At 38.9% G+C, this 16095-nt stretch overlaps 1 protein-coding gene across 5 annotated transcripts in view; it reads left to right on the top strand.

Annotated features, from left to right (window-relative positions):
* The window catches only part of trabd (TraB domain containing), a 48332-nt gene extending 32491 nt beyond the window's left edge, over window positions 1-15841 (top strand). For all 5 annotated transcript variants that reach the window (XM_078553312.1, XM_078553314.1, XM_078553309.1 and 2 more), the window contains exons 7-11: window positions 4734-4844; window positions 6100-6239; window positions 8678-8850; window positions 10115-10226; window positions 11903-15841. In XM_078553312.1, coding sequence (XP_078409438.1) covers window positions 4734-4844; window positions 6100-6239; window positions 8678-8850; window positions 10115-10226; window positions 11903-12074 — 708 coding nt within the window. In that variant the 3' untranslated portion in view covers window positions 12075-15841. The remainder of the gene's footprint in view (window positions 1-4733; window positions 4845-6099; window positions 6240-8677; window positions 8851-10114; window positions 10227-11902) is intronic.
* Window positions 15842-16095: the final 254 nt, after the last annotated feature.

Below are 16095 nucleotides of genomic sequence, written 5' to 3'. Positions count from 1 at the left end.
TAATCACAGCTTTACTCAGTAATTTGTATAGTTTTTGTTGGGGTGTTTGGTTACTGCAATACTCAGGCAGTTGTATACCTGCCAGGTTCACAATTACTGGTACAATTTCATGTTTAACGTTAATCATACAATAGTTCACCATCCATATACAGTACCAGTCCATTCCGTGGCCCAGGGGTCATGTCTGGACAAGATAGTCTGTGTGGTGTCGTTGTGTCCTGTGATAATGGGGTGGTGTTGATCTGAGGGTCCGCCGTTGTAGTCAAGATCCAATGCCATGTATCTGTCATTCCCAAGTCCTCCTCCCCGGGACAGTGACCCCAGTTGTTGTTGTCCCAGGGTGTGAAGGTAAATTGTGAAAAATCTCTCACATTGTATCTGGACCTGTGCCCCCTTCGCACATGTCCAGAGTCCATCCGAGCCATTGCTGATCTGGAAGCATATTGGGCCCTCATTTTTCCATCGGCATTCCATTCCCATATGCGAGCTCTGCCCTAGGCTCTCACCATCACTTATTCCCACGGATAGTTGTATAAGCCTGGTGCCACACTTAAAGAGCATTGACCTTTCCATTGTGACATTCACACCTCCTTTCAAGCAATAGCCGTCGCAGACATTCTTGTAGTATAAGCCCATACCGGCCGCTGCTTCATGGTTTATGTTCTGTATGCTGATGGCTGCAATAGCCAGGGCCCTCGTAATGATTATCGACACCCAGCTTTTTTCCATCTTGGCGTGGAGGTTACGTGGTTATTGTTATTTCTGTAAAGAAGCATACTGCTGGTTATCACCAGGGGTTAGGTCATATGTAAGAGGCTGCTTTCTCCTTTTCACCCCTCCTTGTGCACAGCCCACGGTGACCCTCCCCGTAGTTGAGGATTCCCCCTTTGTCTTTTGGATGGCCAGTCCTCCAGATCGGGAATGAATCCTAAACCACTTGGCTAACACAGTATGGACTGCTTGTTGTCCGTTCTCCCCCCACTGCCTGGTAATTCAGTCTTTCTTACTTACATCATACCTTTTCAGTTGTGACCAGTGTTTCCACCTACCTTTCCCCTTCATATCGACGCAGGCACAGGAATCGCTGGTCAAAATAATTTTGTATGGTCCAGTCCATTTTGGGACAAAACCTGGTTGGCTAGGGGTGATTTGAACAAACACCATGTCTCCGACCTCAGCCAGTGGTGATGGGGAGCCCCCCTTTTGTCCTCTCTTATAAATCCTTGATAGCCTGTTGGTCCTTCACTTCCTGTTGTAATTCCTTTAGCTGTCCATCCAATTGCTTAATATAGTTTTTAATTTTATCTCTGATGTGTCCCATATCCTCTCATCTGGTGGCAATGCCCTCTGGCAAGCGCTTAGTCCTCCCGGTCATTAACTCATAAAGGGGTTTATCTTAAATCCAGCATTTTTCAGTGCCCTTAAGACTATCAGGAGAGCTCCGATGTGGTCCCTTTCTGATTCTGACGCTATTAGGATATCATCTACATATTATAAGATTGTACTGTTGTAAGATTCAGCTTCTCACTCGTGACCCGATGGAAGATGTTCGGGCTGTTGTGGAATCCCTGTGGGAACCTTGCCCAGTATGCTGTCTCCCTCCCACTATGAAAGCGAATTTATCTTGGGATTCCTGGTCCAGTGGTATCAACCAAAATCCATTGGCTACATCTAAAACTGTAAATATTTAATGTTCGGGTTTTTACAATTAAAGCACACCTCGGGTTTAGGGACGGCTGTCGCGGTGGCCACCGTTTCAGTAGGGTCTGTAACCTCCACTGCCGACAGCTTTATCTTAGCTTTCCCTATGTGGTTATCTACCCCGGTGGCCCATCTTTCTAGCTCATCATATGTGATCTTGTCTACTAGCCCGGTGTCTAGGATTGCCTGGTGGGCCAGGCTAAGGCCATCCTTGTACAATTGCATAAACCGTACATCGTCTCCTACATCAGCACCTACACCCCCGTAGTTACAATATACATCAGATTTCCGATTGTCGTATTCATGGGCACCCTCGCCCTTTTCTTGTTTTACTCCAGTCACTATATTCCAATTAATTGGGGCTTGCCCTAAGACTTGTGCTATTTCTGCTCTAAAGGCTCGGAAATCGGCTTGCTGCTGTGCTTGGTCTGCCTGGTTGTCCGGGCACCGGGGGCACATTCTCTATCTTAATTGGGGCCACGGGATATGGGGGTGGTGATTCCCAACCCGCTTTCCCGTTGTTCCTCATATCCTACTGTCTTTTCCGCCAGCCCGTTCCAATCTACATTATCTGTGTAATGTGGAGCTGCTGGTGGCTGTTTTAAAGCTGGCGAAACTGACATGAGATTTTTTTGCCTGTACTAGCTCTTCATTTTGGGATTTGTTGGCCAACATTCTATTTACTTTCTTCTTTAACTCTACGCGTTGTCTTAACATTAGGATCCATGCTTTATCATCTTTGTCTTTTTTCTGATTATCCCACCATTTTCTCTGATCAGCGGGTGAGTCAAATGGGTTCCAATTGTTCTTTATCATTTTGCCTATCAATTTCTTATTTTGTCAGCTAAATGCTGTGTCAGGGATCCCTGTGGTCCCCACTCAAGTTTGTCACTACTGGCCATCCCTGGGTAAGACGGTCGGGGTATAATTGTCGTCAGCGGTACGGTTCCTACCTGGGTCCTTTCTGACCGAACTCGTTACTTACCGGATGTAATTATAACAATCTATAATACAAGCGTTTCTACACCACCCTTACCACCCCTTCAACTATTGCCTGGAGCCTAGGTTTTGGATACGCGGGGCGCCTGACACTTCCTGGGTCGGGACGGAATCAGATTTGGTATGAATAAAAACGTACTCACACTGTGACTCGTCCCGGTTCCCTGTCGGTGTCCTGCGTCCTTTGTACCCTGCTCACAGCGCCAATTGAAAGGTCCGAGGAATACTCTGGTACAAAATTTCAACACTCGGAGTCCAGATGCAATATTCAAGTGGTTCCTTTATTACGCATGCGGGGAGCAAATGCTGGGCAGTCCAGGCGCTTCTCCACCGAGGTTCAAATGAGCACAGTTTATATATCTTTTATTATCAGTTACAACTTAATGGTCTTAGTTAGACAAAGGCCACAGCACAGTGATCCATCCCCTGGTGGGCTGATAATTGTGTTCTTGTACAGTAATTGCAGTGCAGAGACTAAGCATTATCCTTTTTGAAGATGCTATCAGACGGTGCGAAATGGCCTTCCCCATTTCTTGATTGAGTTATCCCGTGTCCCCACCCGTGTGTGTGTGTCTCCTATTTCCTAATTGCAAATTTACAGCTGAGCCCTTTGTACAAGTTTTTAGCTCTCATGTAAGGCTGCGATTGTGTATGCCTTGGTTCCCTAGCTGCTGGTCCTGGCTAGCACTTTAAAATAAATCCAAATTTTCTGCATCTTCAATGGATTTATGAAAGGGAAATCCTGTTTGACAAACCTACTGGAGTTCTTTGGGGATGTAACTAGCAGGATAGATAAGGGAGAACCAGTGGATGTAACATATTTGGATTTTCAGAAAGCTTTTGAAACCACATAAGAGGTTAGTGTGTAAAATTAAAGCACATGAGATTGTGGGGTAATATATTGGCATGGATGGGGAATTGGTGAGCAGACAGGAAACAGAGTAGGAATAAATGGTCATTTTTGGAGTGGGTGGCGGTGACTAGTGGGGGTACTGCAGTGGTCAGTGCTTGGCCCCCAGCTATTCATAATATATATCCATATTTGGATGAGGGAACCAAGTGTAATATTTCCAAGTTTGCTGATGACACGAAACTTGGTGGGAATGTGAGCAATGAGGAGGGTGTTAAGAGACTTCAAAGCAATTTACAGGTTGAGTGAGTGGGCAAATCCATGGCAGATGCAGTATAACATGGATAAGTGTGAAGTTATCCACTTTGGTAGGAAAAACAGAATAGCAAGAGTATTATTTAAGTGGTGATAGATTGAGAAATGTTGATAGACAAAGGGACCTGGGTGTCCTTGTACATCAACCACTGAAAGAAAGCACACAGGTGCAGCACGCAGTTAAGGCAAATGGTATGTAGGCCTTCATAGCGAGACGACTTGAGTACAGGAGCAAGGATGTCTTACTAAGCTGTACAGGGCCTTGATGAGACCACACCTGGAGTATTGTGTGCAGTTTTGGTCGTCTTACTTAAAGGATATACTTGCCATAGAGGGAGTGCAGCGAAGGTTCACCAGATGATTCCTGTGATGGCAGGATTGTCATATGAGAAGAGATTGGACCGACTAGGCCTGTATTCACCAGAGTTTAAAAGAATGAGAGGAGATCTCACTGAAACATATAAAATTCAGGCAAGGATGGACAGATTGGATGCTGGGATGATATTTCCTCTGGCTGGGCGGGGGGGTTCTAGAACAAGGGGTCACAGTCTCAGGATCCGGGGTAGACCATTTAGGACTGAGATGAGGAGAAACTTCTTCACAGAGGATTGTGAACCTATGGAATATTTTGTGTTTCTATTTTTAAAGAAACGTTTTTACAGATTGTTCATGAAAGGGCAGTTACCTGTAAAAGTTGGTATTTTAAACAGCCTATGTGGCAATGAATAAATCAAGCAAGGGTCGAGCAAGGGAAATATCATACTACTTTGCTGAATAACATGCTGCTTTAATTACTCGCTGTAATGGTTACTATCTAAATGCTTCCTTTGACTGCTTAACAAGACTTTTTGCATCTTTGTTTTAATAGAATGGAGTAATGTCTGGATTAATGCAGATGCTGTTGTTGAAGGTCTCTGCTCACATCACTGAACAGCTGGGCATGGCCCCAGGAGGGGAATTCAGGGAGGCCTTCAAGGAGGTAGGCATTCAACTTGTCAGCTATTATGTCTCTTGAAATTGAGAAGCCTCTCCTGTGCTCAGATATCCTGACTGAAACAACAGTGAAATGCAATGACTGACACTTAATTTGAGTGATATACTTTAGCACATTTGTGGGTAAATTGAGCATGTATTTGAGATGAATATTAAGGCCTTGTAAATCTGAGTTGCATTTATACAAAGAGTATGTGGAGTGGCTATAATACATAGATATTCTATAAGCAACATCTTAATGTTTCTTAATAAGTAATGAATGTTGGCCTAGAGATTGGGAGAATTCTATGCTGCTCTTTGAATAAGACTATTGGATATTTTTAATTAACTCTCTGAATATGAGCATCACTGACAGGGTCAATATTTATTGCCTCCTTAATTATCCTTGAACAGTAGTGATGCACATCTTTTTTGAGCTATTCCAATGTGATTTGATGGAACTGAATTGCTTACCAGGCACTTCAGAGGATAGAATCAATCATGTTGGTGTGGGACTGGAGTCAAAGATAGGTCAGACTGAACAAGGACAGCAAAATTCATTCCCTAAAGGCCATTCATTTTTATGACAAGAAACAGATTCTTGACCACTTTCTCTGGTAACAGGTTTTTTATTTCCATCTTTAAATGGAATTCAAATTGTCAAGCTGTCATGATGAGATTTGAACTTGGATTCTCTGCAATATTAGTCCATGATTCTAGATTACTCGTTCATTAACATAGCCGCTATGGTACTATGTCCCGACAACAGTCCTCTCATCTCATCTGAAAGATGACACCTTCAACAATACTTCCTTAATACTACTGTTCTTCTATGCCAGGCTAGATTATGTGCTCAAATCGTGAGGTGAAGCTTGAACACTTAAATGAAAGTATGCCCATTGAGCCAAGACTTGCAAGAAAAGGAGTGGTATCCTCTTTATCATGTCTGTCTATAATGGTCACCCTTGTTGAAGAGATTTTGTGATCTTCTCAGCTTGTGCAAATATATTTAGTTGACAATTTTGAGGATTATTGCTCAAATTTCATTTACATAACTACATAGAGTATTCTATATAGATGCTTGCAATTTGAATTTTTTAATGATTTGTCGATTTATTTGAATTGTAATTTCATAACCAGTTTGCCAAAAATACTGCATGGATATGCTTGGATAAAGGTTTCTAGATACAGGATAGTGTATTGAAATGTGAACTTTTGTGAGACATGCATTTCAAAAACCTGTCAAATTTTCTATGTTTCAGGCTGGAAAAGTGCCTTTTTGTAAGTTTCACCTTGGGGATAGGCCCATCCCCATCACTTTTAAAAGGGCCATTGCTGCGCTTTCCATCTGGCAAAAGGTCAAATTAGCCTGGGGTCTCTGTTTCCTGTCTGATCCTATCAGGTATGAATAAATACTTCATAATTTCAGGAAATTGTAGGATACTGTCATGCTACTTATAACTAAACAATTTAAATTTATATACTGTGCTGTTCTGCAAAAATACAAAACATAATCAGATGTTAAATTCATTATCTAAAAAAATTATTGGTGAACTGCTATTCTGTTAACATCAATGGAGAGGTCTTCCTTAAGTGGTCAAGTTACTCTTGATATTTTGTGATTAAGCTAAAAATATTTTCCCTCTAGTTAAATCGGCAAATTGAGTCCTGATGTAACTGCTTGTTACGTCATGAGTGACCATCGGCGCTTTCTGTCTTCTAGCAAAATTAGAGCAATAGAATCTGATATCGCATCAGTGTTGTACAGATACATCTTGTGTACAGTAATTTTTCAGGATTGAAATCATCTTGATAAATCATTTAACCTTTCCTCTGATGGAACGGAGTTAGCCATTCAGCTCCTTAACCCTGTTCCATCATTCCTGTAGACTATAGCTGATTTGTACTATACCTCAGCTATAATTACCTCCATAACCCTCAATACCCTTAATAATAAGTCTGTCAATCATGACCTTGTTACAGTTGTGAGGTCTATAAGACTATTTTGGGACTGTGGCTTTAAATTTAGAATAAATGAAGGGAGACATGTGACCTGTTTTGCTGTCTGCCTGACAGTAAGCCTGTGTGATTTAATTGTTAGATATCAAAGGAAGGCTTAGATTGTTTTTCTTGTGCTTGGAGACAATGGCAGCAGTCTGAGTTTGAGTCTCCCAAAGTCCCAGAAAGGTGTTCAAGGTACCATGCTGTCAACAGTTGTGCTGTAAACTCTCCATTTACTGAGATGGAAGAATGTTGGGGGTCAAAGATAGCTAAGAGTTCCACCTCAATGCAAGATTGTGCCATGGGGAAGAAGGCAGAGGAAGCCATTTTTGAGATCAGGTTACAGGCGTTCCTACAAATCAGGGAATATTACTGACAGACACCAGAAGCTCTGCGTGGTCAGCAGAGAGAGAAGCCTGCTTTGCGAGCTATGATTTGGGAAGGAGACGGTCCTAGCTGAAGAGACGCAACCAGGATAATGGCCATACCAGGACCAGAGGAGAGAAGAATCATCGGAACAGGCTTTGTTGGTGGTGGTGGATTTAAGGAAACCTCTGAAAGTTAAGGGAAGCGCCTTGAGATGGTCACTCAAAATTACTCCTTGGTAAAATGGGGATACGGGAACCAATTGGAAGCTGGGAGCAACTGTGGACTGCTTGCCATAAGAACTGTAATTCCATGAGCAGTGCGATGATCCGTATAAAAGGGAAACATTCCTTTCCTATAGTTTAAAGTATAAGTTGCCTCCAAAAAGAAAATATTATTTAGTCAACAGTGATTATAGCCATTCGTTACAGTAAAAAGTTTTTAAATGTTTAATCTTGCCGTGTCATTCTTTCATCTAGTAATTGGAAGTTTGAATCTTTTTTTTTTCTTGAACCTACTGAGATTACAATCTACAAAATTTTTATTGATCCGGCGTCCAGTCTTCTGGGGAAAGAATTCCAAATTTCCATTATCCTTTATTATTGTGCCCCCATGTTTTGAATTAACCAGAGAAAATACTTTCCCTAGCTGCCATATCAAATCACTTTGATCACTTCAATTCAAACATGCCTCAATCTTCTAAACTCATGGGAAAATAAGTTCAATGTTTGCAACTTGTCATCATAATTTAACCTTAAGTCCTGATATAATTCTGGTGCATTGTTCCAAGGCCAAAGTATCCTCTGAATTGCAGTGCCCAGATGTGTCTGGCCAAGAGCTCTTCTACAACTGAAGGATAACTTCCTCTCCTTTTGTATTCAGCCCCTTTAATGGTATATTGGCTTTTATTTTGGTTTTTATTTGTTTATTGCAGCTATGCAGTAGTTTTCAGTATTTTGTGTACATGGATGCTTAAATCCCTTTGCTCTTCCTAGTCTCTCACTATTTAGAACATATTCTGATTTCTCCCACCCCCACCCTTGGGTCCACGGTAGATGATCTCTCAATTCCCTACATTGAAGTCAACCTTCTACAATTTTTCCTACTCTCAGAATCTGCCTATGTCCTACTGTAACTGTCTGCTCAAATGTATGCAACTTACCCCAAATTTAGAATAACCTGCAAACTTGGATATAATCTCTCTTCTTTGTCCTAATATATGATGAAAAGCTGATCCCTGGAAAGCACCATGGCACATTCTACCAACCAAAAGTATATTCCCTGCTCTCTTGCTTACCACCACCTTCCATCTCTACTTTGTAAAACTACAGATTATCACATGTCTATTATGCATTTATAGAATTTGAAATGAAAGGAATTTTTTTAAGTATTAAAAGCAATTAGACAAATAGAGAAAAATAATTAGTAGAAAAATGTTTGTCCATAAATTTTTAACTAATCTATCTGTTTCAGTAAAGATGACGTAGAAAAGTGCAAACAAAAAGATCTCCTGGAGCAGATGATGTCTGAAATGATTGGAGAGTTTCCTGACCTTCACCGTACAATTGTTGCCGAACGAGATGTTTATCTAGCATATATGCTGAAGCAGGCAGCAAAGCCATTAGAACTACCTCTGGCTTTAGGAAGTAAGCATATAAACCAGCCTAGATTAAAATTTCGTTACCTGTACTTGGAATTCTCATTGGAATTATGTTTAGCACTCAAATGTACAAGTCTCCCCTGATGGCTGACTCTCTAGTTGTGCTGCTATCTACTGCATTCCAAGAGGATTCCAGGTTTGATCCCTAAACTCTGGTTTAGCTGATTTCAACCAGGGCAATAGCAGGGTACTACACTTTGCCTCACCTAGGGTCTCTTCTATTGATTGCCATTCAGCGACTTCTGCTGGAAGTGCATAAGTTGAAAGACAGGGCTTCATAGTGATTTTCTTTTTGCACTTAGTATGCCAATAATCAATTAAAGCTCAAAGTTGTATGAGACTCGGATGAGAGATTGACTGATTACTTTATCCATGAAATCAAACTGCAGCATAAGTCCATGTCTTCAGGGAAATGAGAGATGAACAATAACCCTCAAATATTCAGGCTCCTGGGAAAAGTCTCAAATTGGTCGAGTCTCTAGATCCTGCTGAATGTGTAAGGCTGGAAAGGCCTAGCACTGCCAACTTAATCTGGCTTCTCTTGCAGTCTCCTGGTACTCCTTTTCTCCAGTGTATCAATCATGTAAATTGTCCAGCCCAATAAATTCTATATCTCAGTAATTCTCTTGGAATACTTTTCAGGTGTAATATAGAATGCAGGAAAATTTGAGTATAAGAGTGAAAAAACTTACAAGTACCCACAATGAGCCCCAGATTATGGCCAAAATTCTCCACAAACAATTGCATTGTGCAGATTCCCTTTAATGAAATATTTTCACTTCACTGAACAGGTTTGAGGCTGAATGGCCTACTCCTATTCCTATTTCCTGACAATGACTGATGAGAATGTAAAAGTCCCATAGTTTAGGACGGGCAAAGCCATCACAAGCTGATGCATGTTGGAGTAAATCTAGTTATCAACAAGTTTTTATACAGTTTTGCTAAGGATTAGTATGGGTGTTAATATGGTTTACTGTGACTGTAGTGAAAAGCAGATCTAACGGTTAGAACTGAGTTATGGATGTGTGCTTTATAATTTTTTTACTGTGTATCCTAAACAGTTGCTAGATGTCTAAACATATTTATTATAGCCAATATTTTTAATTGACAAGATCATATACATTAGGACAATCATGTAATTTGGCATAGTTTTCCATCTTCCAGGGTATCCAGTTAAAGGATTGATTTTTGGACTGCACTGCAATTATCATCATAGGATCTGATAAATTATTTTTCTGTTTATTCCACAGCTGAGTCCAGCCAGCAAATACCATCTGTTGTGGTAGGAGTAGTTGGAATGGGTCACATACCTGGAATTGAGAAGAACTGGAATAATCTATTAAATATTCAAGAATTAATGAGGTAAAACTTGCCATAATTATTCATCTGCAACAATTTTGTCTTGAAATTTCTGTGGTGGTGAGTGGTATTGAAACAAATACATTAATGAAGAGATTCACATGTAATACATGGATATAAATTACTGTGTTCATGTATAGCTTCCCTTATTAATGTAAAATCTAGCAGATGACTAGATGAGATGACCATTTTCTCAAAACCAGAAATTCTAATCATGTCCTTGGTGCCAAGGCCTAAAAATATAAAATTTAATTTGAAAGAATTACCAATAAGCAAAGCATCTTGTACCAAGTCCGTAATCATTTTCATTCTGTATATAATACACATTTTACTTGGAAAACACGTCTTGGAATTGGACAAAAAAAATGGTGTTGAGAAAACTGGGAGATTTTAAAAATGTATGCCTTCCATAGGTTTCTGCTAATTAGTAAATTGCTCATGGTGTTGCCTATGGAAAGTCCAGTGGAGGCCCAAATGCAGCAAGCCATTGCATGGTGAGGAAGAGCAAAGCAAAACTCCTAGAAAACTGAGTTGGATGGGGATTGGGGCTTCATGTTGCTGACAAACTGCCAAAAGTTTGAGCTGATGTGGGAGTTAGGCCAGGAGCTGGACTCCCATTAAGATTTCCCTCAGGGCAGGAAGATTTGGCAGGTTTGGCTAAAGGTTGGCATGTACAAGCAGGAAGACAATATTTCAGAAATGGGTGCTAGTCAGACCGAAAGCTAGGGTGGCACTGGAAAGGCCAGCGGGAGAAGGAATGAGGCCTGAGGCCTACCTTTATAAAATACATTTTTCTGAGGCAGCTTTGGGTGCTCTGGCAGGAGTAGCCATCCAGAAGCATGATTGAAATTGGTGAGATTGGTTTTGCTGCTTCTGAAAAATGCACAGATTAAAATTGGAAACTCTGTGCCGTGCACATCTAGAGCAACCATATACTATCACTGCTTGTGGCACTAATTTAAATCACCAAACTTTTGTCATTCTACACATTAGAATTAAAATGCATCCTATATTTTATCAATACCAGTAGGCGGTTTTATCATTAACTGCTGGTAATGGGGACACCCTCCTTGATCACTTCCTGAACTGATTTTAAAAAACCTAACAACTAGAGTGCCAGCAACTCTTTTATCATTGCATCTGAATAACTTCTGCAAATATGAATTACATAAAGGTGCATTCACCTGTAAATGGTCCCCTATAATTAATGTTATGTATATGTTATAAGAAGGTGTGGTGGATAGACATACTTTCAGTTCAGTAGGTATGTGCATCTTATAGTTAGGCAAAAAGGTCAAGAAATTCACAATTTAGTATGCCACTGAGGTATAAAGACTTGGAAAATGATGGCCTTTGCTGAGTTAGCTTAGGTCATCTGATACTGCTGTTCTATTATCCTTATCATTCTTTGAGACAGGAGAAAACTGGCATAGTTGTGGCTCATTGCTAATCAGGAACTCCTTCTGAGGTATGGCAGAGTGCGAGGACACTCTTGGAATCATAATTGACCATCCTTGTAGCCTGCCTGTAGTGTTTGTAGTATTTGTGTAATATGCAGCTTATTAAATTGCACTTTTAATGTAGTAGAATTCTTATCACACTGTTTGCTACTTGCAGTTTGACTTTATATGGTAAAATGTTTTTTTGTTGCATCCCCCAACTAATTTTTTTTTTTGCAGTGTTCCTCCACCATCGTTAGCTGCTAAAGTATTCAAGTTCGCTGTTAAAGTAACTCTTATGGGACTCATGGGTTATGGCTGCTACCGTGTGGGAAAAGGGACCGTTCAGTTAATGCTGTCAAGACCATTTATACAGAGTTACCTCCACAAATTTACAAATGAAATATTCTAACTGAAAGCAAAACAGTTCGATGATGACCTTTACTTGGGGATTAAAAGAAGTGCTGAAGGCAAATATGCAGGAAACTTTGCAATTTCAGTGCGTTTGTATTAGACTTTGAATTCAATAATGCAAATGTTACATGACATGATGGATGAATTCTCATTACTTAAAAGCTGCACCATCTGGGAGTGATGAAAAGTAATCAGTCAGAAAATTTACCAATGCCATTCTGCGTAAAAACACCTCCCTTTTAACTTTGAGAGGAGACCTGTAATGTGAATGGCATGAGCTTAGTCATCGGGTTACTGTATTTTAAGCCTATCAATTTTTGGGTGGTGGGGTACTTAAATTTACAAATGTTCATATTTTGAAATACTGCAATAGTACTATCTATTTTCATTTAATGCAACATTAAGAGACACATGGTTCAACTGTTGCTTTAAAATCATGTTCAAATGCCACTGAGAAAATCATGTGATTATCTCAGATATTCATCTTAACTAGTAACCTGCACAAAATTGTTTTAATAACTTTTCAGATATTAATATGAATATTTTGACAATGTCCATATGGTAATAGCTGTACGGTTTACAACTCAAGATGCAACTGGTGGTTTTTAGATAATCTCAAAACATTTATTAACTTTTCTGTAGAATCTATTGGTTCACAGACCTTTGTTTTGATAGGTGATGGAATTCTATTAAAACAAATGAATATTTAAAATTATTTATGATTCACTCTTTCAAAACTAACATGCATTCAGGATTTTTGTTTTCCCTTCTAAAATTTGCCATTTCATAAAGTATTTCAAACAAGCTTTAAAAAAACAGCATTTCTTCCATGCTAATATTCTCCCTCCCTCTTTCTTCCCCCACCCCCCAATCTCCTGAACTTATTAACACCTTGCTCTGAGGTGATAAACAGGTGATAGGTGCCCTCCAGTACCTTCGTCAATTTTTCATGATCTGTGTGAGTTATAGTGAGTGTTGACAGGTTATTTTACAAGAGGGATATTGCAGTTATGCCATAGCCTTGTTAAAAATGCACATTTCCAGTGTAGTGCAATATTGCCCAGTGGATTTGAGGACCTGTTTCCACCCCTCACTCACCTTCACCAAAATCATTTAATCAACTTGCTGAGCTGCTGAGCAATTTGAAATTAGAAAGGTATTTAGCAGCAAGAAGGTGAAAACTGTTTCTGTAGCTTCTCCCCCGCATCTTCCTGCCCCCACCCACCCTTGTGACATAAAAGTAATGTTCTACAGGGTTCATAACAGCCAATAAATGCCAATTCTGAACCGTCATCAATCTGATTGAAAGCAGCATCTCAGTTAGGCTTGTAACTGAGGACATAATAAATTTTTAGGCTTTTATGAATTCTATCATGGTATGTCATTTCTATTTATAGACTGTTGACACATAAAACAGTAATTTGCGATTGTCTCAGTCTGTAAAGTTTGCTGAATCTTATAGGTTACTTTTATTCAGAATTTGTATCTCTGTTAAATGTATATTTTCAAATCATCAAGGAATATAACAAGTGTTATCTAAACAATATAAACTATGTGCACTTTTTGTGAATCTGCATTGCCTTGATAGTGCTTGCTTGGCTACTTATATTCTATATTTGTAGGACCAGTGTTACCCTCAGCAAAGAAGCATTATCCTCAGGTTAAATTCTGTATGCAGAATGCGCAGGAAAGTGTTGAGTAAATAGCAGTAATTTATAATTTCATAATGTGTTGCACCTTTTCATTTGAACAGTAGAATTGTGTGTGTAATATATACATATATAACCATGCTGTTCACTTAAAAAGAAAAGGGCTCCATTAATTTTCTGTTAGCTTTGGGTGTATGGGAAATAAAAACTGCATCTTGATGCCTTCTGTAGATGGGTGTGATGTGTACTACAAAACATCTCAGTTTGTATCTCTAGTACAACTGACTTCTAACTTTTTTTTAAACTAAATTGTCACGGAAGTGGGAGGGAGCAAAAAAGATGCAGTGAAAATCTATGTTTGCATCACGAATCTGACTGCATTACATGTGTTTTCTCATATGTTAAAATAACTACTAGAATGTGACACACACATCTCTCCTTTGATTTGAATAAGCTGCCAAATATCTTTACAGAAGGAAGAAACTGCATGCTAAGACAATGGTTAATCAGATTTGGAGCCGAATGCAAATGTAAATCATGGATCACAAAAGTATTTGAGATGGTATTTATTGTTAGAATATTCTGAATATTTTTGATTTTCTTGTAATTTTCTTGCACCTTTGTAATTATGTCATTCTGATGGAGTGAAGCTACTTTCTCTAAGTTTTTGATAGCATTTCAGAGCAAGTAAATTACTCGTACTTTCATATCTGCTTTGTTATGGTACTATTTAATTTTCTTAAAAATAGGATTAAATTATATGGATAAATAGGCAGTAATTTAAAATGCCTAAATGGTCAATCCCACATAAAGGGCCTTGCAGTTCCAACGCTAGGTTCTTCAGACTAAACTATTTTAAAATGGCTGGACGCATAACCATAATGTGATTTTCAATCATTGTTTTTCTTAACAAAGACAAAGCATATCTGTTGTCATACATTAAATCCCTTCACAACTGAAGTAATTGAAAATGAAATTGGGTGTTCAGTAGTGCCTATGTACAAATAATCACACCCTTCTGCTTTACATGTAACTGCAAGGAAAATTTCCCAGGATAGTTTTTTTTAATATAGAAACAGCTTGGGGATTCCTGATTTTGAAGCTTTTTACACAAAACATACACGCTGTTTTTATTACAGTATATTGCAATTCAGATTCACCCTGAAAACTTAAGAACTCTGCCTTACGTGAAAATCTAATCAAAAATAAAACTGCTACTGAGCATTTTTTTTGTATACATGCAATTCATATTATAAGTGTGAAAGTTTGAAAAGGCACATTATTAATTATGCTCAAATTTGTCTGTTACCTGTCATAATAGTCTTGTACAACCATGTTTTCCAGTTGTACAACCATGTTTTCCAGCTAAAAATAAATCTGCATTTTATTGCAATGCAATGTAAAGATAAAATGGGCCTATTCAGACCACCTGTGACCATGTTGGATTCTGACAAAGATCAATGAATGTAGTTCATGTATGTATTATACACTAGAATTAATGAGATCCAAATTCTATTTGGAGAAGATTAAACACAAAAATAAATCCAAGGAAATGAGCAGTAATGGTGAATTGGTCAGTGGCTTTAGTTTTAACAATTTTGGCCTGCACTTTCCAGAACATAAATGCTTAACACTACCTATAAATAATTGAAAATGTGACAATATGATGAGGTACAGCAAGATGTTATTTAGATCATGATATCTAGCCATTCCTGTTCCTAAGAGTGTTTGATGAAATGTTTTGTTTTTGAGGTTACATTCCCTGGCTGTTTTCAAATTTGTACCAAAAAATTGATATTTATTGAGTGTCATCTACTGTGTGATGCCTTGCTGGGCTTCATTTCTGCTTCTCAGGTACTAGACTTTGGTTTTTTTTTAAAAAATCATTGGTTACAACTTCTCCTTGGTTGGACCTTGAAATATAAAAAGCCATGTTTTCCAGACATCCTGCTATGGGGTATGTTTTCTGTGTCATGTATCTCCATTGTAATGTAAATATAAAAATCAAACCTATCTTCAGTTTCTGTAGGATTGTGCCTTTTAACAGCTAAATGTTCTGGGATATTGCAGATCATAATAACGTAAGTGTAGAAATAAAGTTTTACAGAGATTTTAACTGTTTGTTATTAATTTTCTGTTAAATATCCTAGATCTGACCAGATGTTTTTGGTTTTGAAATCCTAATCGCTTGAGAAAAGGTTCATGATCTAGCACAATGTTGCAGATTTGCTGTACATATGCTCCAACACAACTGTGCAACACCACCTTGCTCAATGGCAAGAAAACACATCTGGAAATTCAGGTATCCTTATTTGTATACAAAATAACCTGGACACACCAACATATTGAATTTGCCAGATGGTAGTGTTT

Source organism: Cetorhinus maximus, chromosome 12 (genome assembly GCF_964194155.1).
Source record: "Cetorhinus maximus chromosome 12, sCetMax3.hap1.1, whole genome shotgun sequence".
NCBI classification, from domain to species: Eukaryota; Metazoa; Chordata; class Chondrichthyes; order Lamniformes; family Cetorhinidae; genus Cetorhinus; species Cetorhinus maximus.
This window is presented reverse-complemented; position numbering and strand designations above follow the sequence as displayed.